Source organism: Falco rusticolus, chromosome 12, assembly GCF_015220075.1.
Source record: "Falco rusticolus isolate bFalRus1 chromosome 12, bFalRus1.pri, whole genome shotgun sequence".
Taxonomy (NCBI): Eukaryota; Metazoa; Chordata; class Aves; order Falconiformes; family Falconidae; genus Falco; species Falco rusticolus.
This window is the reverse complement of record NC_051198.1, coordinates 26,873,065-26,896,279: the sequence shown is the minus strand read 5'-3', so window position 1 is coordinate 26,896,279 and position 23,215 is coordinate 26,873,065. Positions and strand designations below refer to the sequence as shown.

The 23,215-nt window shown below is 42.8% G+C and overlaps 2 protein-coding genes across 4 annotated transcripts in view; one reads left to right on the top strand and one right to left on the bottom strand.

The window, feature by feature from the left end:
- TP53BP2 (tumor protein p53 binding protein 2) overlaps nt 1-19,449 on the top strand; it is a 55,401-nt gene extending 35,952 nt beyond the window's left edge. For 2 of the 3 annotated variants that reach the window (XM_037405197.1, XM_037405198.1), the window contains 13 exons: nt 1,019-1,193; nt 2,606-2,787; nt 3,184-3,348; nt 3,762-3,999; nt 5,715-5,843; nt 6,246-6,382; nt 7,176-7,665; nt 8,010-8,794; nt 10,726-10,863; nt 11,469-11,602; nt 12,643-12,809; nt 14,936-15,135; nt 18,672-18,817. In XM_037405197.1, the coding sequence (XP_037261094.1) occupies nt 1,019-1,193; nt 2,606-2,787; nt 3,184-3,348; nt 3,762-3,999; nt 5,715-5,843; nt 6,246-6,382; nt 7,176-7,665; nt 8,010-8,794; nt 10,726-10,863; nt 11,469-11,602; nt 12,643-12,809; nt 14,936-15,135; nt 18,672-18,713 (2,982 nt within the window). In that variant the 3' untranslated portion in view covers nt 18,714-18,817. Of the gene's footprint in view, nt 1-1,018; nt 1,194-2,605; nt 2,788-3,183; nt 3,349-3,761; nt 4,000-5,714; nt 5,844-6,245; nt 6,383-7,175; nt 7,666-8,009; nt 8,795-10,725; nt 10,864-11,468; nt 11,603-12,642; nt 12,810-14,935; nt 15,136-18,671 lie in introns of all 3 variants that reach the window. The other variant, XM_037405196.1, reaches the window with a different exon arrangement.
- A 126-nt stretch (nt 19,450-19,575) lies between these two features.
- The window catches only part of LOC119155993 (calpain-2 catalytic subunit), a 28,036-nt gene continuing 24,396 nt past the window's right edge, over nt 19,576-23,215 (bottom strand). The window contains exons 18-21 of the mRNA XM_037405200.1: nt 22,884-22,962; nt 21,746-21,862; nt 21,199-21,257; nt 19,576-20,532 (exon numbers count right to left, since the gene is read on the bottom strand). Of these exons, the coding sequence (XP_037261097.1) occupies nt 20,509-20,532; nt 21,199-21,257; nt 21,746-21,862; nt 22,884-22,962 (279 nt within the window). The 3' untranslated portion in view covers nt 19,576-20,508. The remainder of the gene's footprint in view (nt 20,533-21,198; nt 21,258-21,745; nt 21,863-22,883; nt 22,963-23,215) is intronic.

The window sequence follows — 23,215 nt, the reverse complement described above, 5'->3', positions numbered from 1 at the left end:
AACTAGCACATATACTGTAGGTGCTGCCTGGTTTTCTCCGGAAGGCAAGATCACTTTTTGCTCTTCCTTTTTTATTCTAAGTGCGTGAGTCCCTGTTTCTAAATGTGACTGGTGATTTTTGGTGGTTGTTGGGGTTTTTGCTTGTTTGGTTGTTTTTTGGCGTGGGGTTTGTTGGGTGGGTTTTTTTGTTTGTTTGTTTAAGTGTTGAGTTTTAATGTTAGTAAGCAGTGGTAGTCTTGGCTGTTAGTAGGGGCTCAGGAAAGTCTTGGTAGTTCTCCTATCACTGGAACAACCGCTCGTCTCCAGAACTGGAGGCTGTGTGCAATGAGGGCCCTGGTCACTGTGGAGGTTTTCCCATGTCTTGAACCATCCTGTGTTGTGATAGTGGTGGTTGTTACCAGGACATGGCAAATCTTCAGAGCTTTGGTGTACAGCGATCCTCCATCTCAAGGGGGTTCTAGCAGAACTAGTAAAAGTGCAGGGAGTGATGAAAATTATGAATAATTTATGGAATACCTCCTGTATAAAGAACATCTAATATTCTCCAGCACGCCTTATAGTTGTTTAAAATGTGATGTATGATAGGGGTGTGTAAAGTACAAGATTAAAAGCATGGAGAAGGTAGAGTGGAAATAATCATTAGCTCAGGAGACAAGTAGTGATTAAATTAAATTGGCAAATGTCATAGAACATGAATGCTGGAATTTTTCTTAGGCTTCAAAGGATTTTGAGCAGTTTCATGGCAGAAAAATTTTCCAAGAGGCATTAGACATGGATGCAGTCTCTGTTTCAATAGGTTCTTGGACTAGGGAATGGTTGTCCCAGGATTGTATTGGGACAGAATCAGTACGTGTTTGCTCGCTTCTCTCAGACTTCCCTTGACACTCTGGGAACTCAGGGTACTGGGTTACAGCTGACCTGAGCTGCTGCAGTGATTGTTTCGAAGTTTAGACACTGTTTCTGTCAGTACCTTACCGTAAGTTTGTTTAAATAAATAAATAAAATTCCTTGACTGCAGGAACAACGTCTGAAGTTCTTGAAACAGCAAGATCAGCGACAGCAACAGCAAGCTGCTGAGCAGGAAAAACTGAAGCAATTAAAGGAAATTGCTGAGAATCAGGAAGCCAAACTTAAGAAAGTGAGAGCGCTGAAAGGCCACGTGGAACAAAAAAGACTCAGCAATGGGAAATTAGGTGAGTCACTGCCTGGGGAAAGTAGCCTGTGATTTTTTTCATGAAGTGTGATTCTTGGAACTCTAAAATTTCTGGTGATTTCAGCGATTCAGAAGAGGTATGTACAGTGTTCCAGGAAATGTTAATCTTAATGATTTCACATGTTGTATGTACCAAGAAAACTGAATGACCTAGAACAGAATATATTTTCTTACCCTATATTAAAATATCCCACAAGAGCACCCTGTGTTTTGAGCCTAGCATATCTGCTCTTTAATTACTGTGCAGTTTTTTTGCTTACTTGAATACCTTTGTGTACCACAGTAACTTTTTCCATCCCTGATGTCAACCCCCCCCACATTTAGGGTGTTATTTTCTTGGCCAATAACAAAGCTTGGCCCGATACCCATGTTGTCTCTTATGTGAGAGGTAATTTAATGACCACGGTGGCTGAGTATTTTCTTTTTAATTACTGAAATCCAACTAGTCTCTGGGTTGCTACAGTACTAGTTGGGTGCTTGCAGTTCAGCATGTTGATGCAACATTAAATACTTAACTTCAGACTTTGTATCAACACACATTCTTCTGCCTACTTTTTCATCCTTTGTCTGTACGTATTGTACAGAACTTGTCATTTCCAGCTGGACTCAAATGAAAATATATTGGTTTGTTAAGGTAAAATATAAATATATTGTTTAATTAGGAAGCATTGTGCTTTAATGGATAAAGCAAATGTGTTTTTCTGTGGGGAGAATGCATTTCCTGTTCGGGTTCTGTTGCACAAAATAAACATTGGTAGAGCAATAGAACATCTTGGAGCATGTGTATCTGCTTCCGTGCACCTTGCCTGGCAGGTCTGGTCCTAGACTTGCTTGAACTCTTACTGGTTGCTCAAACTTTGTTCTGTAATGCAACAGTTTTGGCAGTGGGAGCAGCTGATGACGGCTGTTTGTGGTAGACCCTAAAAAGCCCTCTTGAGTCTTTGTTTAGTAGGACAGTTCGTGTGTTTTGTCATTGAGTTCCTACAGCCTAAATTTAGAGTTCTAAATACCGTAAGTATGCCTTGTGGCTGAGTGAGTGTCGTCTTGCTGAATTCAGCATTAAGTTAATTTAGGCTTCTACAGATGAGATTCAGCCTGGTAACGCGGTTTTGTTTGTTTCCGTACTTCAGAAAGTAAAAAAAAAATGTTCTTTTTCCTTCCCCGTCAGTGCTCTAAGTAGACTGAATTTACATAATCTGGCTAGCGAGTTGGCTTTTGCAACTACTTGGAGGAAGAGCTGGTTTGACTGGGATCGCGGGTGTGCGGCCGCCTCTGTGCAGCTCTGCTCCGGAGGCTGGCGGGGCGCGCTCTGTCCCCTTAACCGCTGCCTGGGAAGCAGCCCACGCTCAGCTGTTTCTCAGGGCAGCTATTGTGCTCTCTCATCCTCTCCAGTGGAGGAGATTGAACAGATGAACAGCCTGTTCCAGCAAAAGCAGCGCGAGCTGGTGCTGGCCGTGTCAAAAGTAGAGGAACTCACCAGGCAACTGGAGATGCTGAAGAATGGCCGAATTGATGGTTACCACGACAACCAGTCAGCTGTAGCTGAGCTCGACCGCCTGTACAAGGAGCTGCAGGTAATGGAAGGCTAGTTTGTGACCCACAGCTCCAAGGGCTGGAAGTTGGTTGGGTCGTTTCTTGCCTTGTTGGAAAGAAATCCCATCGCTCCTGTTCCTGACAGAGCCGCGTGGCTGCCTGCCTGCGGAGGATGGAGGGTTAGTTGTGCTGCTTTCAAGGTAAGCAGGGGCAGGAGCACGCAGTGTATATATCTTTCTCTTCCCTTTCTGCAAAATTTGGAGCCTTACCCACATTTTTTCCAGAGCAAATAATCCGAGTTTGCTAGCATGACTTTTTATAGAAGGCTTTTCTTTTTGTAACTGCTTCCTGTCCCGCATCTTGAAAGTTAATTTGTTTTTATTTTTGTTGTTTTCCCCTCCTCCCCTCCCACCCCCCTGCTTTGTGAATTTATTCAGCTGAGGAACAAACTGAACCAGGAGCAGAATGCCAAGCTGCAGCAACAGAGGGAGTGTTTGAACAAGCGCAACTTGGAGGTGGCAGTCATGGATAAGCGTGTTAATGAGCTGCGAGAGCGCCTGTGGAAGAAAAAGGCAGCTCTGCAACAGAAAGAGAATGTACCAGTGAGTACAGGGTGTTTAATAACAACAAAAATTAAATTAGTTTGTGGCCCCTACAGTCTGAAGTAGAAACCTGCTTGTGGGGAAGGCTGTTCAGGTGCTAGACTTGTTTTTATCCATACGTGGTGGGAGTCTTGTATTATTAAAGTACTTTTCATGGTACATTGGTAATAACCTACTTACTGTTTATGGACAAGAACTCTTCGTATGCTGTTGTGGACTTCTTTAGATTTTTTTTTTTTTTTTTTTGTGTGCTCTATTACTACCTCAGTTTTATATCTCTTAAAGCCTTAAAAAAACCATTTCTAATACTGGAGTATAATTTTCTAGTTGCCTTATCCTTTTTGACTTCTGTTTCAGACTGATGGATTGATACTGCAGCATAACATTTTTTAAGTTTTCTTCTTTTCCCAAAGGTTTCTTCAGATGGGAATTTACCACAGCCAGTGGCTTCTGCTCCAAGTCGAGTGGCAGCAGTAGGTCCTTATATCCAGTCCTCTACTATGCCACGTATTGCTTCCAGACCTGAACTTTTGGTGAAACCAGCATTTTCAGATGGGACACAAGCTTTGCAGGTACCTGATGGCCCGCTGAAAACACAAACTCTGCCCAACATGAGAGCTGGGAGCAGTTCACAAGCTAAAGCTCCTGCAGGTAATAGTTTATGATTAGTATTTCTTTTCCAGAAAGGTTTTGTTATCTTATCTACCAGCTCTTTTTTATTTTTTTTTTTTAAAGCAACGTGTTATTTGAGATGTCAGTTTTATTACTTGCGATTTTCCTGCACCAATGAATATATTTTATAAGCACTGAGGTTATACGATTCAAAGTATTATAAATTAAGTAATCCTATTAGTGAGCAATTTGGGTTGTTATACAGCATAGGATGCAGGAGGATTTTTCTGTAAAATATTTTTTTATTTTTAAAATACTCCTAAAAACTATACAACAGTGTTTGGTTGAGTTTCCAGAGGCAGTTTCAGGATGTACACAGTAACAACCTGGTAACTGGACTTAAAAACTAGCAAAGCCAAGTCTTCTGATCATGCGTTTTGGAAATGACGTATGTAAAGGGTTAACCAGCATCACTAGAAATACGATAAAGGAGGCAGTGGATTGTAGCACAGAAATGCCAGCAGGTTTATTGCTGTGTAGATGATGTAGGAACGTGGAGAGACTGAAGTCCAACACCTGACACGAGGCTTGGCCTCTCCTGCTCGCGTGTTTGTGGATATTTTCCTGGCTTCTCTCTGTGGCTTTCTCCTCTGAGATACAGCGCAGCTCTGTGAGGGGTCTGGAGGCACTGGAGAGTTTCAGTTATCTCTTCTGTACTACCTTGGGAGGAAAAGACTCACTTTTCAGCTAGGAGAGAAGAGAAACTGATCTTCCTAAAAGGAAAAAGTGGAGTCTGAGCTTGTAGAATAGTTCTATCTATTTGTTCTTAACTCCCTCCCTCTGTATCCAGTTCTGGCAGATACTACTAAAGTGGCCACGGCACAAAACCAGTCCAAGTGCCTCTTGCTGTACTGGAGAATGGGGAACTCTTTCACTTTATCTGGTTTGCAGATTCTAAAACTGCTGGAGTTGAATTTTAGCTCTAGTCTGTACCAAACTTAAATTTTTGGCATGGGAATGTGCTATTTGAACTAAAACATTAGTCCTCATTTTTTAGCATTAGGGTAAAATGACTGCTTTCCTAGAGAGAGGGTGTCGGATACTTTGTCAGAATGGAAACTTTTCCTCTGCTGCTTGTCTTTTCTGTTTGAATTTAATATCACTTGTTGTAGTAGATAATTTAGAATTTAGTACAGAGAACTTGGTGAAATATTTAAACTAATAGCAAATTGCAAGTGTTTTCATAATTGAAGCAGACTGGATGTCTACTCCAGTCAATGGAAAGATCGGCATTAATGCAGTGTCTAATGCACACTGAACATACAGATGATTTTTCTACTGTTTTGGATATCACTGGCATATGCTTTAAAGCATTATGTTTTTCTTGGCACAATGTATCTTTCTCATCCTTTTTTGCCATCCTGTCACTTAACTTACTGTAAGTACCCAAGAAAAGTTTCTTACTGACTGGAAAAGAGGGTAGTCTAGATAAGTTTATTGACTGAATGCTGTAGGTGCAGACATCCTAGGACAAACAGATTTGCTGCTGCTTTGGTGGTTGTTTCTGAGCTTGGTTTTGCGTTCTATTTTTGAAACATTAAGCAAAAATCTAAAGTGATAGGATTTATAGCAGTTAACCTATGATACTTGTACACTGTCTAGACGACTTGACTCTTACCAAAAAACCTACCTGTAATAAATAAGTCAATAAAAATATTATTTTAGCTTAATCTATTCCCCGTGTTTTTTCCTAGGTTCTGTGGTCCCCAGTACAAAACCTTCCCCATCTGCCACTGACTGGAGTAGTTCAAATGTAGACAGTCATATTAGTCAAGGATCAGCCTTGACTTCAGGAAAAGGAATTGTGGCTAGTGAAGGACAAGGTATGTTTTTACGTACTTGGCTAATCTTAAAATCTGGAGACTCTAGCTAATGATATCAGCCCCTTCTAAATGCTTCAGTAAATATGTAGAATTCATTTGAAAGCACACACACAAAAATAATAGACTATTGCCATATAAGCTTTAGTATGATGTCACAGGGATTTTTCTTTTTTAAGAAAGAACTCATTTCAGGTGGTAAAGTAGATACTAATGCCTTCGTACACGCTCCTGTTTGATTTGCAAGATACAGCGTTTGGCAGGTGCTTGTGTCCTTAGTGCAGGGGTAGGATGGATACAAAAAGCATCTCTGCGTATGCTGTCTTGAATATTGCACAGAACAAGACTCCTGTTCCTACAGTTGTGTAGTCCCTTTTAAAAGTCTTCCTCTTTCTCTGACAACAGCTGAAGGAGAAACTTTTTTACGAGACAAAGAGAAGAAAGTGCGTCCGTTCTCAATGTTTGATTCTGTGGACCAGTCTGCTGGGCTCGGCACACTGAGAAAGAACCAGAGCAGCGAAGATCTCCTGCGAGAAGCGCAGGTATGCAGGAAACTGGAGCTACTGCATTCCATCTGACAGGGATTACCATACAGCTTTCCAAATACTGCTGTCAGGAGGTTCTTTGAAAAGTACCTAGGTCGTCTTTTAAAACACTACTTTGAAGGAAAAAAGGTCTTCTAGGCTTTTAATAGCCGTTGGTAGCTCAAAATCATTCCCTACAGTCACTGTGGTGAAAATCTAAATTTTGACTGAACAGGTAAAAATGGTGGTATTACTTGTACTAGTGTGTCTGCATATAGTTTTGGGGTTTTGTTCCCCCAAAGATTATATGCACAGACACATTTGCACGGGTTTTAAAAAATCATTTCCACACTTGTTTCGTTGTTTATAACGCAGCACCATCCTTCAGATGTTTGACTGCAGTGAGACTTCCCACCTAAATCTAGGCACAAGGGCACAATTTGATCGGGTCGGGGTGAAGTAACATAGGAGAAGTGGGGGTGGCAGGGGCTCCCTCGGGAAGCAAGCCTGGCGCCTACGGATGCTGCTGGGCGCCTCTGCTATGGGTAGAGAAATTACTGTGCCCTGCCATTGCTTGATGTTTGAAACATAGCTACTACAGAAAGAATTAAAGAGAATGAGTTCAAAGATGAAACAACTACGATGTTAAAATGTTTCAAGAAGTGTCTTCATGTTTCTGATGTTGTTGTAAGCAGTGTTGCAGCAACAGTAGATGCTGTGGTGTTCTTTGAGGATCTTTTGAACCTTCACAGCAAAACTCCTGAAACATATTTTCCTGTTTTAATCTTAATTAATTTTTTTTGTCTCTCAGACGGCCAATAAAAATGTAACAAAGGTACCACCACCTGTCCCCACTAAACCAAAACAGATAAACTTGCCTTACTTTGGACAAGCTAGTCATCTGCAACCTTCTGACACTAAGCTGGATGGAAACCTGCAGAAGCTGCCTTTGGCTGTTGTAACTATGGCGAACAAACAAAAACCAGTGGCACAGCAGCCTTCCCATCCTTCTCAGCAGATACAGCAAAGAATTTCCGTACCTCCTGCAGCTTCTTCCTCTAGCCAGGACCAAATTCTTCCCTCCTCCAAACAGGAGAGTCCCCCAGCAGCAGCTGTGAGACCGTTCACCCCTCAGCCATCCAAAGAGACCTCGCTCCCACCATTTCGAAAGCCTCAAACTGTGGCTGCAAGTTCAATTTATAGCATGTACACGCAACAGCAGACTCCTGGGAAGAACTTCCAGCAGGCAGTGCAGAGTGCTTTGACGAGGGCACAGACCAGAGGACCACACTTCCCAAGTGGTAAGCACGTGTTTCTCCACCTCAAGCCTCGGATAGATGTATGCTCCAGCTGGTCTGTGTGTATAAAGCTGTTCCTTGGGGGAATTGAAGGGGTTAGTGCAGCTGTAAGAATCTTAGGTGGATCTTACTTGCTGTTTGTCAGCATAAACAAAACATGCAGAACATCCATCTTGAGTTTGCAAGATCACCAATGGTAATCCTGATTACCTGGTTACTTCTGTTTGGTTGATTGTATTATTCTACTGTTTTACCCTGTGTAGGTAAATCGGGTTGCCTGGGTTTTTTTGGCTTGTTTGATCAAACGCAATTATGTTTTCTCCGCCCCTCTCTGAACTTCTCCGCAGTGTATGGCAAGCCTGTGATGGCAGGAGCTGGGGTACAGAATCAGTTGCCGCAGACGGAGAACGTCTACTCAAGCCTCCAAGGCAAGCCGGGCAGTCCGGAGCCCGAGACGGAAACAACAGCCTCCGCTCACGAGAACCACGAAACGGAGCGAATACCCCGTCCCCTTAGCCCAACCAAGTTGCTGCCTTTCTTATCCAACCCGTACCGCAACCAGAGCGATGCTGACCTGGAAGCGCTACGGAAGAAGCTGTCCAATGCCCCCAGACCGCTGAAGAAACGTAGCTCCATCACCGAGCCAGAAGGACCTAATGGCCCCAATATTCAGAAGCTGTTGTACCAGAGGACCACTCTGGCTGCAATGGAGACTATCTCGGCTCCATCGCATCCCTCCAAACAGACGGCATCAGCTGCCAGTCCTGAAAGCCCAACCGAAATCCCAAATCCTTATCTAAGTGTGGAATCGGAAAAAGAAACAGCTGCTTCTTCTATGCCAGAACCAGCCATTGCTGAGGAAACGGAAAACACACCAGCAGATCAGAGCGAAGCTGTCCTTCCCTCCGTGGCTTTGGACACTGTGCCTGAGGGAGCAGCGGACGGTGATGAACTCGCGCAGCCAAAAATGGAAGAGCCCAGCCTAGAAGCTTCACTGCCGCTGGAGGTTTACATGGAAGAGTATCCCCCGTACCCACCGCCTCCCTACCCATCAGGGGAACCCGAGAGTCTGGGGGAGGACTCATTCAGCATGAGGCCTCCTGAAGTTACGGGGCAGTTTTCCTTGCCTCCTGTAAGTATTAGTTAACCTCCAACTCGGGCGCCCTGTCCGTGGGTCATCTCGAGCTCTGCCGTAAATCCTGTGCGTGGTGTTGTAGAGCTTGAGCAGGTGTGGGAGAACGGTCACGCAGCCAGACGCGGTTTCTCTGCGGAGATCTGTTCTGTGTGTGGTGCCCTGACCGCCAGTGCGAATGACAGTAAGGAAAAGTCTGTTGTCTCTGGAATTAAGAGACATGATGAAAAGTTTCAAATGGAATCTTGGTACACAAATAGTAAAACTCTTCTGGGCTGTAAGGAACATTGCCTACAGAAGTCTGCCTACTACATCCAAACTGTACCTCATTCTTAAGAGAATGGTTTGGGGTTTGTTTTTTGTTTTTCTTTTTTGGTTAAGGGTTTGGGTTTTGTTCTTTGTTTTTCTTTTGTGGAAGCACAGATACAGATTTTACAAGCATTTCCCACTATTGCTAATATGAGATGGATGCTAATTATCTTAATCCTGGATTGGATTTGTTTACCTGAAAGTGCCTTGCTTGGAAAATATGGCGAAACAGACTTTAGTTTCTGCTTTAAAAACTCATTTGCAGACCTCAGCTGCTTGCATTTCTCCTACTGACATGTGCTCTCAGTTTTTCTTTGGAACCTGATTTAACATCAGTCTGTTCTCAAGTTGCATCAAGATGTGGTCCCTTTGGGTTAAGGGTAGGCAGCGTTTTACCGTCTTGTTTGTTTTGCCGGTTTATATCTGTGCGTGTGGTACAGTGGGACCTCACTGTTGAAGAACAGAAATATGCTTACTGCTTTCAGTTCCTCAAAGAGTTTCTTTTAAAACCCATCATGAATAGAATTTTAATAACTTGATACATGAAAGTGTTTTTTCCTCCATCACTTCAGTGCAGCAGAGTTAAAAGCTTTAACCTTGTAATTTCTGCACAGAATAGTCGTTGCGTGTTTTCATGCATTAAAGACTTTGTCCTTGCTCCCTTTTACAAGGAAACTTGAGTGGTAGGATATCCTAAATTATAAGAACTGGTTTCTGGCTGGTTTTGTAATAATTCTGCAATGATGAGAAGAAACCGGCCCATCTTCTTGATTGCATATTTAAATATTTGCGTTGTGCTGACAGGCTCTTTCTTTAAAAAGCCTGTACTTTTGATATTGTGTATAAACCAACAGGCAAAAGAGCATTTTCTGGGAATGTCGTCTTATATATCTTATCTTCACATGTTTGCTCTTGCAAAACATGAGTCATTTTAATTCATCTTTGCCTGGACATCTGTCAGAAATTTACATACCCTGATGAATAGTGTTTATTGCTGCTGCACAGCCAGCTGGGGAGAGGGCTGAGCTAATGCGTGCGTGTTCTCTGAAGGAAGGAGTACAAACTCAGCTATAGAAATAATTGGTTTCCAGCATCACTGAGCGCATCTAAAGCGTTTCTACACTTGGCTCTATATTCTTTCCTCAACCATTTCCCATGGTTTCCATGTTTGTTCCTGCTAACCTCTGCTAAACTTAGGAAACCGTTAGGAACTTAAACATCGATGCTTTAAAAGTAGTGGACTTCATGGAGTGTACTCCTTGGTTTGTGGAACAGCCTGGAGAGCTACTGCTAAAATTATCTGAATTAAAAAAAAAAAAAAAAAAAAAAAAAAAAAAAGGCATTTTCCCCTGATCTTGAGGGATTTGGGAGTTTTATTATTTTGCGGATGTGTTTGATCAGGGTGACTTCTGTATTTGGGTTGGATAGTGACCCTGTCCAGAGATGAAGGCAGAGATACTTCATAATGTGCATAACCTATCTTTGTAATGTGTTGGGGAGTTGGTAGAAAATTGTCTAAATTTCATATTAAATATTGCCTTAATTGGTCATTCCCAAATAAGCAATTCTGTAGTGTTCTTTCCAGGAAAGAAAACGCTGTAACTTGTGTTACCTTTTCACAGGGGAAGAGGACGAATTTGCGTAAAACTGGCTCTGAGAGAATTGGGCACGGAATGAGAGTGAAATTCAATCCCCTTGCGTTGCTTCTGGATTCATCCTTGGAGGGGGAGTTTGACCTGGTGCAGAGAATCATTTATGAGGTACAAATGCTAAGTTGTAAGACAAGGAATAACAATCCTGGTTCAGACTGGGAACCTGCAGCTGTTCTGGACTGGGGAAGCTAAAATAATAGTACACAACCTCGATCTGCCCTTGAGGAGATGAGTCCTGGCAGGACATGGCCGCTCGGAGGCTGATTTTTAAAAGTGTGTTAGTTAAAGCCACACTGGGTATCAAGCACCAAAACTATAAATTTGCAGGACAGCTTTTTCCTTATTTCTTATGTAGTGTTTCGTACCCTGTCTGGCATGTTATCAGATAATTTCATAAGCAAAATCCATGTGAATTTTGCTTACAATTAAAAAAGCAAATATCGGAAATTTGTTATAAATGCTTTTACTAAGTTATCAAGATACTATTTCTCTAAACCACTTCAGGTTCTTCCCGTTAAAAGGAGGCTGCAAGCTTATGAGTCGTCTTGTGAGATTGGCTACTGCAGTAGTTTCCTGCCTGTTGCTCACGTCCTTCATAGAAATACGGCTCAAGCTCATATTTCAGAAAAAGACAACTCATTTTTGTATGTGCAGAGAAGTTTATTGTAGGGAATTTCACCAGAACGTGAATGGCTCCTTTTCTGGCTGTGTAGGTTGAAGATCCCAGCATGCCCAACGATGAAGGGATTACGGCACTGCACAACGCCGTGTGCGCTGGGCACACGGAAATCGTGAAGTTCCTGGTGCAGTTTGGGGTGAACGTGAATGCTGCAGACAGCGACGGGTGGTAAGGCTTTCGTGGAGTGGTACCTTACGGGTGCTCTCCACAAGAGAGCTGTGGCCTGGGGGCTGCTGCAGGTTGCTCAGAGGTCCCTCTCTTTGCTCCTGTAGAATTGACAACGACTTTTCCGCAGTAGAGCAACAGCAGTTCTCTGTGGGGCATCATATGAGAATGCGCAGAGGAGAAAATAGACACATTATTATACTAATAGTCCCTGTATGATAAAACTGTGTGCGTGAGGCCCAGCAGGGTGGATACAGTTGTCGGGAAACAGCTCTGTTTCTTTGAGACACTGAAGACAGCTTATGCATAACGAGCCATTTGCTGAAATTCCCGATGTCCTCTCCATGAGGTGGCCTCCAGCTTACACGTGTGGGCATTATCTAGCCCTGCAAACTCTCCTCAATTCTTTGTCCAGTACTCGGACAACTTACAAACAAAGCCAAGCAGAAAATCACAACCTACAAACCAGACCTGCAACTGATGATGGGTCACAGAACTTTCTTAGAGGTAGCTAGGGATCTTATTTACCAGAGGCTGGTGCAGCGGGCAGTGCTTTTACTATTATTTCTGCCTATAACAAAGGTGTCTAAGGCCTGAGACTGAATAAAGATGCTCATGGTCCCTCAGCCTCAGTAGTTATCCCAATGTCCTGCACTTGTTCACCAGGTCAAGTCTTGGAAATAATTGTCTAGATTGTAAGAGGTATGGCATCAGTAGGATTTATCAGGGTTTTATTATTTTTTTTTTTTTTTTAATTTTTATTGCCCTAATGAATGTTCCTAAAATGTTAATGGATTATAAAAAGGTAGCATAACGAGAGATCCATATGGAAACCTGGCTTTAGGGCTCAAGCAGCTCCTGGTAACTCCTATTACCTGTGAAAATTGCTCTTGACATCCTGGGTTGAGTGCTTCTGGTGGGAAGCCGTCAGTGACGCAGTACTGACTGCTGGAGGTCACCCCCAGAAGTGGTTTGCTCCCAGGAGTCTGTCAGCGCTGCTGTGAGCAGTGTAAGCACTGTGTTACCTTCTTCTTGGCTTGCAGGACCCCGTTACACTGTGCAGCATCTTGCAATAACGTGCAGGTGTGCAAGTTCCTGGTGGAGTCAGGCGCAGCGGTGTTTGCGATGACCTACAGCGACATGCAGACAGCTGCGGACAAGTGTGAGGAGATGGAGGAAGGCTACACACAGTGCTCCCAGTTCTTGTATGGTAAGTGATGGCAACTGAGTTCCAGAGCATGCTAGGGACTCACCCGGCGCTTCTCCTCATCCAAAGAAACACAGAGTTGTATGTTGCACACTTGAGTTGCATGCCCATGCCTCTGGTTCCTCTTGGAGAGGTTTTAGCCAACTTCTTGACACAGAAGAGGTCTGTCAAGACTAACTTCATAACATTCAACCTGTAGAGAAGATCTGAGTAACAAAAGGTTTCCCTACATTAAAAACCTTGAGTTCTGCACGTGCATTGACAAGCACGTTAGCATGAGGTGATGATTAGGCAAATCGTACCACAGAGGTACTTTTTAATGTAAAAATAAAAGTGGTATGGATATCTCAGTAATATATCTGTCGCCTAGTGTCTTTAAATGAGAAATATTTCCTAATGTGCACTTCAGAGCAAAGGAAGGTACTGCCAAGTTTCTGCCTTAACGGAGGTTAGCAACCACTGAATTTGACTATCTTTCTGGCCTTTCTCTTCTCTGGCACTTAAAAAGAAATCCTATATTAAAATGAGATTTTATTCACATAGTGAGACTACAGAGAAACTATCTTTTCATATCTTTACATAGCCTGGCCCTCTAAACTTGTCTGTAAGGTGAGAAACACATGTAATTAATTGATTCACCTTATTTGTTTTTGTTGTAAATGATGCACAATACTGAATATCCTCAAGTACGGGGAGGTTTAAATAAAACCACTAGTCCTTTAACATTGATTAAATGAAAAGTCTGATGCTGCTTAAGTATGTAATCTTTCACTTTCTAAGATAATAATGCCTGTGCTGTCCCTAAAAGCACGTTTTCACTGCTACCCTGGTGTGACAACACTTTTTTTAGAAGACCAGATCCATTGTGTGAATCTCCTCTTTGCCTGCTTTGCTGCCAGTGCTCAGGCTTACCTTCCCCCCAGGTGCAGAGTGCGGCTCTTGCCAACCCTTTAATTATACCAAATACAAAGCAAGGGAAGACGCTCTGAACAGAGTAGTGCAAGTAATTTAATTTTACATGATGAGCTGGTATGCAGAAATAAAGAACTGGATTTGAGCAGATGCTTCCTTGAGCAGACATAGGTAAGAGTCCTGTAAGATAGGTTGTACTAGGTAAGAGCTGGAAGGGGAGATGACAAGTTTTGTGAAATTATGTGCAATGTGCTCTTTGCTCCTGGCGATACCAAACCCAAACAAAAACCCCAGTAGGATTCAGGGGTTTAAAATGGAATAATTACCTAAGAGAAAGTTTGCATAATGATTCATTAGGGTATCTTCTCCTGTTTGCTGTTTAGAAGCTGAGGAATGTGCACAGAAATAATAGTGGTCCATCTTTGGCTATAGCTGTAAAATAAGCAAGTTCTAAATAATATCGGCAAGGTGTATGCATGTACTCCAAAACACCTTGGTCTAGAATTTTAACAGAATTGTGTTTCTGAAGTTGGTGTTTTAAAAAAAAAACAAAACCAAAAACAATTAATGTTTGAAATTCAGGACTGCTGAGTAAGTGTTTGGTTAACCAAAAGCAGCTGGCAGGTAGCAGTCAAATCTTTTGGGTACAGGTCAGGGATGCAGCTTATTCTAAAATTCTGAAATAAAGCGACAGGGGTGGCAAATGACACCTCAAGCATCAAAATGACAATGGTGATCCTCATAAGCAGGTGTTGCCACCTCCCATTGACAGAAAGTGATTACTGGTGAACTAAGAGTACTAACAAGTGTCGCTTGCTCATTGCTTAGGTGTGGGAAGTGTGAGCACTGGCCTGATACAACCTTTTACCAGTCAGTGCTCCTCTCCCCATTTAACTTGCGTTCCATTTGAACATGTGTAAGGAAGGAATCTGTCTGCCGGGTGCAAGGGCTTCACAGTGCTGCCTGTGCCAGGGCTGACTTTCAGTAGGTTGATGACAACAAGGCGCTACGTGTGGTGGGAATTGAGGCTGGTTGGGATTTTTGTGGTTCGTTCTTGTTTGTTTGATGGTGTTTTGTTGTCATGCTGCACCCCCATCCCCACCCCGGTGGACTGCTCTCCAGTGTAAGTGTACAGCAGTCTTTACAACTCTGATCTTTTTGTCTTCTTCCCCCACCCAACTTTTTTATTGAGCTGCTCTGTGTTCTTAACGTTGCAGGAGTCCAGGAGAAAATGGGGATAATGAACAAAGGAGTGATTTATGGACTCTGGGATTATGAGGCTCAGAACGACGATGAGCTCTCGATGAAAGAGGGAGACTGCATGACAATCCTGCGCCGGGAGGATGAAGATGAAATTGAATGGTGGTGGGCACGGCTGAATGACAAGGAAGGTTATGTTCCCCGTAACCTGCTAGGGGTGAGTCCTTGATATTTTTAAAGTCAAAAAAACCCCAACCACCCCACTATGTAAAGTACACACAGCATTATTCTCACGCATGTCGGTTAGGTGCAATTTCAGAGGTCAAGAGGTGGGAGCTGACGTTCTCAATTTATTCATTTGGAGACTTGAACACCTTGGCAGAGTGGGTTAACACCCTCTGTTTAGATACCTAACACAGACTTTATTAATGGTGCATAAAGAACAACATGTATCACCACCCCGCTATATCTAGGAGATTGAGACTAACCTTGTCTCTCACCATATTAGAGGAGGAAAAAAAAAATACCTGACCATGCTGCGTGCGTAAGGTTTTGCTGAGCATGTGAACAGAACAGGGTTTCTCCTCTTCTAGAAAGTGATGTACTGGCACAGAAAGGGTCTGAAGAACTGAAACTTATATGAAGAATGAGTTAGAATCCTTCCCTGTCCGGGTGCAGGCCGTGCACCTTGTGATCTGAGGTGGTTTCACAGGGAGCTTTAAGACAAACACTGCAAAATTTTACGGTTATCTCTTTCCCTAGTGTTGAAAAAGAGATCATATTGCCAAATAAAGGTAGATCTTTTTCTCCTATGCTCTTTAAGTAATATTTAACCCTATGTCAAAGGCCTTAAATGAATGGCCTCTCCTTTCCTCATCACCTTCCATACTACCTCTTGTATTATCTGTACACAGGTTTTAGTACTCTCTCCTCATGGCTGAATTGCTAGAAAACTATAGCAGATGGGCACACGTATAAACTCCCTTTTTTTCTACATATCCAGTTGCCCTGCTGCTGGAGATAAGAGGTTCTGCCAATGCTAAAGATTAACCACTGTGAATTTTAGCTGATTGATGTGTGATGCTTGAAAGAGGCTGAACCTCCCGTCTCACGCAGATAATCCTTAAACTGGTCAGATTTTGCAGAGCAACTATATCTAATGCAAAATCATTTTTCATTTTTGTATCACTTTCAGGTCAGGTCTACCCAAAATAAAATTCTCCCTGAAGTAGTACTGCTGTTCAGTTTTTCCTCTCCAAATGTAAACATACCTAAATTGAAAGCAGTCGTCAGCCCTGCTGTGGTGGGTTGACCCTGGCTGGGTGCCAGGTGCCCCCCAAAGCTGCTCTGTCACTCCCCTCCTCAACTGGGCAGGGGAGAGAAAATGTGACGAAAGGTTCACGGGTTGAGGTAAGGACAGAGAGGTCACTCGGCAATTACAGTCACAGGCTAAACAGCCTGCACTTGGGGAAAACAGTTTAACTTACGACATTCAAATCAGAAATCCCCCCACCTTTCCCTACCTCTCCCTTCTTCCCGGGATTGACTTGGTTTCCAGTTTCTCTATGTCCTCTCCCTGAGCAGCGCAGCAGGATGGGGAAGGGGGGTTACGGTCAGTTCATCACACATGGTTTCTGCTGCTCCTTCTTCCTCACGCTCTTCCCCTGTGCCAGTGTGGGGTCCCTCCCTTGGGAGGGAGACAGCTCTCCATTAACTTCTCCAATGTGAGTCCTTCCCACGGGCTGCAGTTTTTCCACACAGTGCTCCAGCGTGGGTCCATCATGCGCTGCTGGGGAATCTGCTCCGGCACCTGGAGCACCTACTCCTCCTCCTGCACTGACCTTGGTGTCTGCAGAGTTGTTGCTCTCACATTATCACTCCTCTCCGCTGCTGGTGCAGGTTTATTTTTTTTTTTTTCTTCTTCTTAATGTGCTATCCCAGAGGTGCTGCCGCCATCGCTGATTAGCTTGGCCTTGGCCAGCGGCAGGTCTGTATTTGGAGCCAGCTGGCACTGGCTCTATCTGACATGGGGGAGAAGCTTCTGGCATCTTCTTACAGAGGCCACCCCTGTAGCCCCCCTGCTACCATGCAAACCCACTACACCTGCACAAAAAGGTCAGAAATGGCAGCTGGTGGGTTTTTTTCCCTGCCCCAGGGTGGATTGTGCATGTGCTGCTCCTTCACATGCTTGCACGGGCAGCCTAGGCACAGGTGAGTAAGAACGCGAGGAGCATCCGTGCTTCTGTAGCAAGAAGCACAAGGCAACACCGCTCAGACTGGGGATCATGGCTCTTCCTTTTAAGCGCAATGCAGTCTGAACAGAACCTTTTGGGAAAACAGCCCAAGCCCAGTATTAACTGTTCTGCTCTTGCGTCTGCTCATTTGTTCTAGTACTGCTGCTGAAGTATTCTCTGGGATTCTCAGTAGCAATTACTGCGCTCTTAGAGCAGCTGAAATCTAGACCAAGGTGTTCAGCACAGAGGAAAAGAGTAGTTCAATATAGTCTTATATTAAGCTGTATTTTTATCATAGCTGCTTTATCCTTTTGCAGTTAGGTGCAGTAAATACAAGGATTAAATCATCTGCGTCAGTACTCTATCTTTCTTAGTGACTAACTCTCTCCCAAAGCTGTGCGACAGCTCTAAACCTGAATGCAGAAAAGCTAATACTGTCAAAACACTGACTTCTTAATACCAAATGAAATCTGTTGAACACTGTCAGGTGTTACACTGCTGTGACTGACTGACTGCACCTCTGCCAGTGGTGAAATTGTAGCAGGCCGAGACAAACCTCGTGGGTGAAGTTGTTGGCCTTCCCTTGATCATTAGCTGACTGTGAAAGGGAAGAAAGGCAGAGTCTGGCTGGAGAGAGAAGAGGGCAGCTTTAAGGAGAACTTTAGCTGCAAAGCCCAGGATGTAATGTAGACATGCATTGCTGTTTAGAGCATGGAGGATTCATCTTTCGTAATCATACGAAGTGTATCCTTCTGTTTTTATATGCCATTAGCCATGCTTTTCAGAACAGTCGCTGTTTCCCAAGCCCTTTGCTAGTGGGAACCAAGAGCTTCCCAAGCATCTTGCCACCGCTGCACGCTGTGGCCCATCAATAACCACCCTGAGGCCAAGGCGGTCTCTGTACCTCTGTGTGTAGCCCGACTGTGTGAAGAGCAAGGGCGTAGCTCAAGGGCCACAGTGTGGCAGCGACTGATTTACTGCTGGGCATTTAAATGAATTTAACTGGCCACCCACTACCCGCTAATTAAAGCTGAGCTCCTGCAGTTCCATGGTCCTCATGCAGCCTGATGTTTCCAGCTTGCCCAGAGCTATAGATCTGTAAAGGCTGATAGGCACTGAGAGAGAGAGAAAGCAAAACAGACTTTAATACCACTCTATTTTCATTTATAAAACCAGAAAATCCTATGGTTCACTGAACACAAAAGTCCCTTGACTTGCAAAGCCACATGCTTTTCCTAGCCCACCCACCTAGGTAGAGCTGAAGGGACTGCGTGATGTGCTGTTCCATAACCTTCCTTTTGTACTGACATGGTTAGTATTTTTTGAAACTCATCTAAGAATGCTAAATGTATATTTGTTAGTGCTTTGGGTGTTTTTTTATACCCATGCTTTTGTTACTAAAGATGACATTAGATTTGTAGCACCAAAGAGACATTTTTCTTTCCTTATTTCTTTAGAAAAAAAAAAGTCACCTTTTAAAGCACTAACATTTTAAATCTTGTTTCTGTTTTACCCTCAGCTGTATCCAAGGATTAAACCTAGACAAAGAAGCTTGGCGTGAAATAGTACAGAAGCCAGATTCTTGAAGTACTAATCATGGATGACTTACAAAAAAAAAAAAATCATTTTGTGTTGGTTCCAGTATCATGAGACTTATTTCAATGACAATGTAATTTGAAAGCTATGAAGAATGTGCTTGGAAAACAAATGAAGGATTGATGCATTAGCAAATGGATGAGGGCATTCTACAAGATGAAATAATGCTTACAAGCAAATGAAATTCTGCTGCCTTTGGTCTAAGCGAGCCATTATGTTCGAGTACCCACTCTGACTTCTTCAAACATGGCAGAAAAGTTTCACATTTTTCTGCATTAAATACAAGGACCTTTTTGATTTACCATTGAAGGAATCGTCATGAAATGGAGAACTTGGCTTTGTCCAAATTTATCTCCAGGCTTTTTCCAGATGGGAGAAATTAAAATATGGTATGTGCACAGCACCCAAATGCTTATTGCTGGAAGCAGAACATTTGTTAAACATTTAAACAGTGACAACCACGTGACCAATCCATTAAGCAATAACTTTTAAAAATGCTGTAGCATCTTAGGAATTCTATGTATTCAAAATATTATGTGCTGTAACAGACAGTGTAGTTTTAGATTCCTCTTTTTACAAACAGCCTCATGTATTTATTGTATTTTGTACTTTGAAAACTAAGTGTAGAAACTTCTGTAGTCCTTGACAACTTACTTGTTTTTACTTGACTGTGATACCATTAAACTTTTGTCTCCTCTTAAGCTTTAACTCTGGCTGTTTTAGTGTCAAGTTCACATTAGGCCATCTGAAAATGCTGGTAAGACACACTGCGGTTCTACCTTCGCTAACACTGAACTGCTTTCTGTATAAATTGAACTCCTCCTCCCCCCTTCGTTCAAGACAGTCTTTCTGCATTTAAAATTTAACCTGAATCTGTAAGTTGCATATAACCTTTTTTAACTTTTTAAGGTTAAGGGATATGCTTAAGGAAAAAAAACTTAGTACAAGTATTTTCCAATTCAAGCCTTTCCCATGGAACTATCCTTTATGTCTATTTGGGAACAATAATTTGATAATGAACACTATTTAGTAGAGAGGATCAAGTCTTTCCTTAAGGGGATTATTTGCAGAAGGAATAACAGTCTTGCAAACTTTACTTCTGCTGTTCTTATTTAAATACTTCCTTATATTTCAAAGGAAGATAAGTAAGATACACGAACTCAGGATTCCACCTGACAGCATGGGCTTTCTCTTGGAAGAGTCTAGTTGGCAACAGCCTCCTGCTGCAGGCACATCAGTGGTCAGGAGGAAAAGACTTAATGTTTGCTACTCAAATTCTTCAAAAAAATATTTAACCAGAACAAGGGTGGGGCTTGACAGAAAGCATCTTACCTAAACACCCGTGTGCAGAGATACGCAATACTTTGCCTTTTCAGATACCCAGGATGGAATGGAGCTGTTATTCAAAAACCTGAATAGCTGAAGCTTTAATGAGCTTTCTTCCAGAAGTCAGGTAAAACACCTTAAACACAAAGATATTAGCAAAGCAGTATTTTCAAAAGTTGCAACGAGGGTTTATACTAAATTAAAGCTTTTGTACAGTGGATATATAGTAGTAGATAAAGACAGTCAGAGCCATAAAAATGAGGCTGCAGCTTTTTCTGTTGTTGAAATAGAACGCTTTCCTTCTTATAACTGTGTGCAAAGTTTGCCATGTGTAAGTTAAGGCACATTCACGTTAGGATGTTACTTGTATGTTGGCTTGATTATCTTCACCTCCTCTTGCTCTTTTTGTGGTCTCTTGAGCTGATGTCAGTGGCTCAAATGACCGTAAAGCACAGCCACTATAACAAGAGAGAGGAAAATGGCCTATGGTTAAGTTTAGTAAAAATACCTGTAGCAAGTATGTGTGTTCCCATTTCTGGCATGAGGAAGAAAGGCTGAATTACAGAAGTCATTTTAGGATCTTTCCTGAGTGATTTAAATTTGTATCTCATCTAAGTCTCAAGACTTTTGGGATGATCTGTGCATGCCTCATTTAGGTCCAGAAATGTTATGTTCAGGCAATAAGCAAGTCAAACACAGCTAGGAGGGCAGTTTTCTCCAAACTTAGTCCTTTCTGCAGAGCACACATGGTGCAGAAGAAGCAGGCATGGTCAATGCCAAGAGTCACTCCTGCACTTACATCTACCCCGTTGACAGAAAATGCTAGGAGGAAGCCTGCATACGGTATCAGCCAAAATTACTGCCAGAAAGGGATAAGTGGCTTCTGGTTCAAGTAGCTTTGTTTGTTAGAGAATGCAATGTGGTATAAGTACATTTTTTAAAAGAAGGATAACTTTTGTTAAGTCTGCTTATAAATATACAAGCTATATAAATCCAGCATATACGTGAATACATATAACCAGCCATAATCAGTCAGAACAGAGCAGGACAGTCTCTACTGTTAACCCCTTCCCCCGCCCCCCAAAAAAGTTGAAAACAAATGCTTTAGAGCCGAGTGAACTTACATTAACAAGGTTCAATTCTATTGTTCCAGTTTTCTCAGTATCCAGTTTTCTAAACATTTCTGTGGTAGGAGAGAGATGACGGACAAGGATGAATATAGGAACTAATTGCAAAGCCTTCCCCCGCCTTGTGCTTCAGGATCAAAAAGGAATGTAGTCCCAGAATCTAAAATTCTACAGTGATCTACACCCCAACACCCCAAACCAAAGGGGCCACTCTGAAGTCACTGCACACTTGTGTGTAAGAACAAGACTGAACATGCTTCAATAGTTCAGTCTGTACCATTAACACTATTTGTCAATTTGTAAGTGGTTAGAGTTCTGTTTTTCCTTTTTCTTTTAAGTTAACATTTTGGTGTTTGCATGGAAGATTAGCTCTGGTTCAGCAGCTTAAAAGGCCAATTCCTGGGTGCAGGAGGAAGCTGTGGACTGGGTTCCAGACTTACAGCTCAGCCTTGAAGTTGCCTTGGCTCCACTACAAACTTATCTGAGTAACTTATCCTGGACTTGAAAACACAAAAGTCTGTCCAGTTATTAAGCGTGTACTCACTGAACAAGGTTTCCAGCCGAATCAAACACCGGATAAAGTTATCGAAGTCAATGATGAGGTCTTCATCAGCAAAACGAGCCACAATGATTTGATGTAACTGGCAGTTCAGTTTGAAACCTACAAATATGTCAAGGATTTAAAAAAGAAGAGGAACAAAAATGCAAAAAACCTCCAACCAACAAAAAAAAATCCTCCAACCTTACACACTGCCAGAAATTCAATTAGCTGCTTTTGCTTAAATGCTCAAAAAAGAGTTTTTGCTCCATTTTGGAAACTCCCCACACCACCTTCTGTACTTGGAGCAATTTAGAGCTGTGACTAGGTCACGTGTGGTCTTCCCGCTGCGTGTGCTCCCACACCTGCGCTCCTCTCCCCAGGGGACGGAGCCAATTCCTCCAGCTCATGGTCCTTCCCTGGTGACGACACAGCTGCCAGCCTCGGCCCGCTGAGACCCGAGATGAAGCAGTGGCTTTCTGTTTCAAATGGGTCCCTATTTCCAAAGAGTATCTAAGCTTTTGGGACAAGAAACGCTGCCTCAGTCTTGCAGCGTGACAGGAGGGGACAGCTCCATACACCCCAAGCGCGGACGTTCATTAAGATGGCTCTAGAAGATCAGCAAGTTAATTTGGGATCATATGGCTCTATGATACCTGCCTCACTCACCCTTATAACTCAGGTTTGCTTTTCAGTGGTGGCAGAAGCAAACTGACTCAAAATTCTTTTAACATTCTTGTGAGCATCACTCCTTAATCAAGCCACTCCCATTCCCTAGGTCACAGTATCCCGGTTTTACCGGCTTATGGCAAACCCATACATACCCAGGGAGAGTGAAAGACAACAGCCTGCTGTTAGAGGACCAGGTTGTTGCAGTTACCCTGTGCTTCTCCAAAAGTTGGTCACTACAGAAAATAACTGGAAATCTGTCACTCCTTTGAGATGCTTTTAGTGTGTCTGCGTGGCAAGACACTGCTTCACAGAGGCAAGAGCCCAGGCTGAGCATCCAGATTAAAGAGAGGCCTTTCAGGTCTCGGAACAAGGATTTTTCAGCTTAAAAGTGATATACCGGAGGCTAGTGAGCATCTATCAACCCAGCTTGAAACCGATATAAACCCAAAAAGAGACAGACCAATATAAATACCTGCTGTTTCCAGTGCTCTCCTCATCTCATACGAATTCATGGTACCAGATCGATCCACATCAATTTCCCTGTAAATTTTCTGCAGAACACAAAACCCAAAGCCAAAATCTATCAATAATTCAGAGCGCGTTTTGGCTTTCGTCAGAGGAAGAACATTTTGAAATGCAGCCTGCCGTTTACTTAGGAGCATTTGCAACGTTGGTCTGAAGGACCAGGTACTTAATCTCCAAGTTCATCTAAAAGTGGCTTTAGAAAGTAAGTGGTTTTAGTGCAGCAGCCAGAGCAGATAAAGACGCCAGAGGATTCCTTGAATGCCCATGCAAAACGGCATT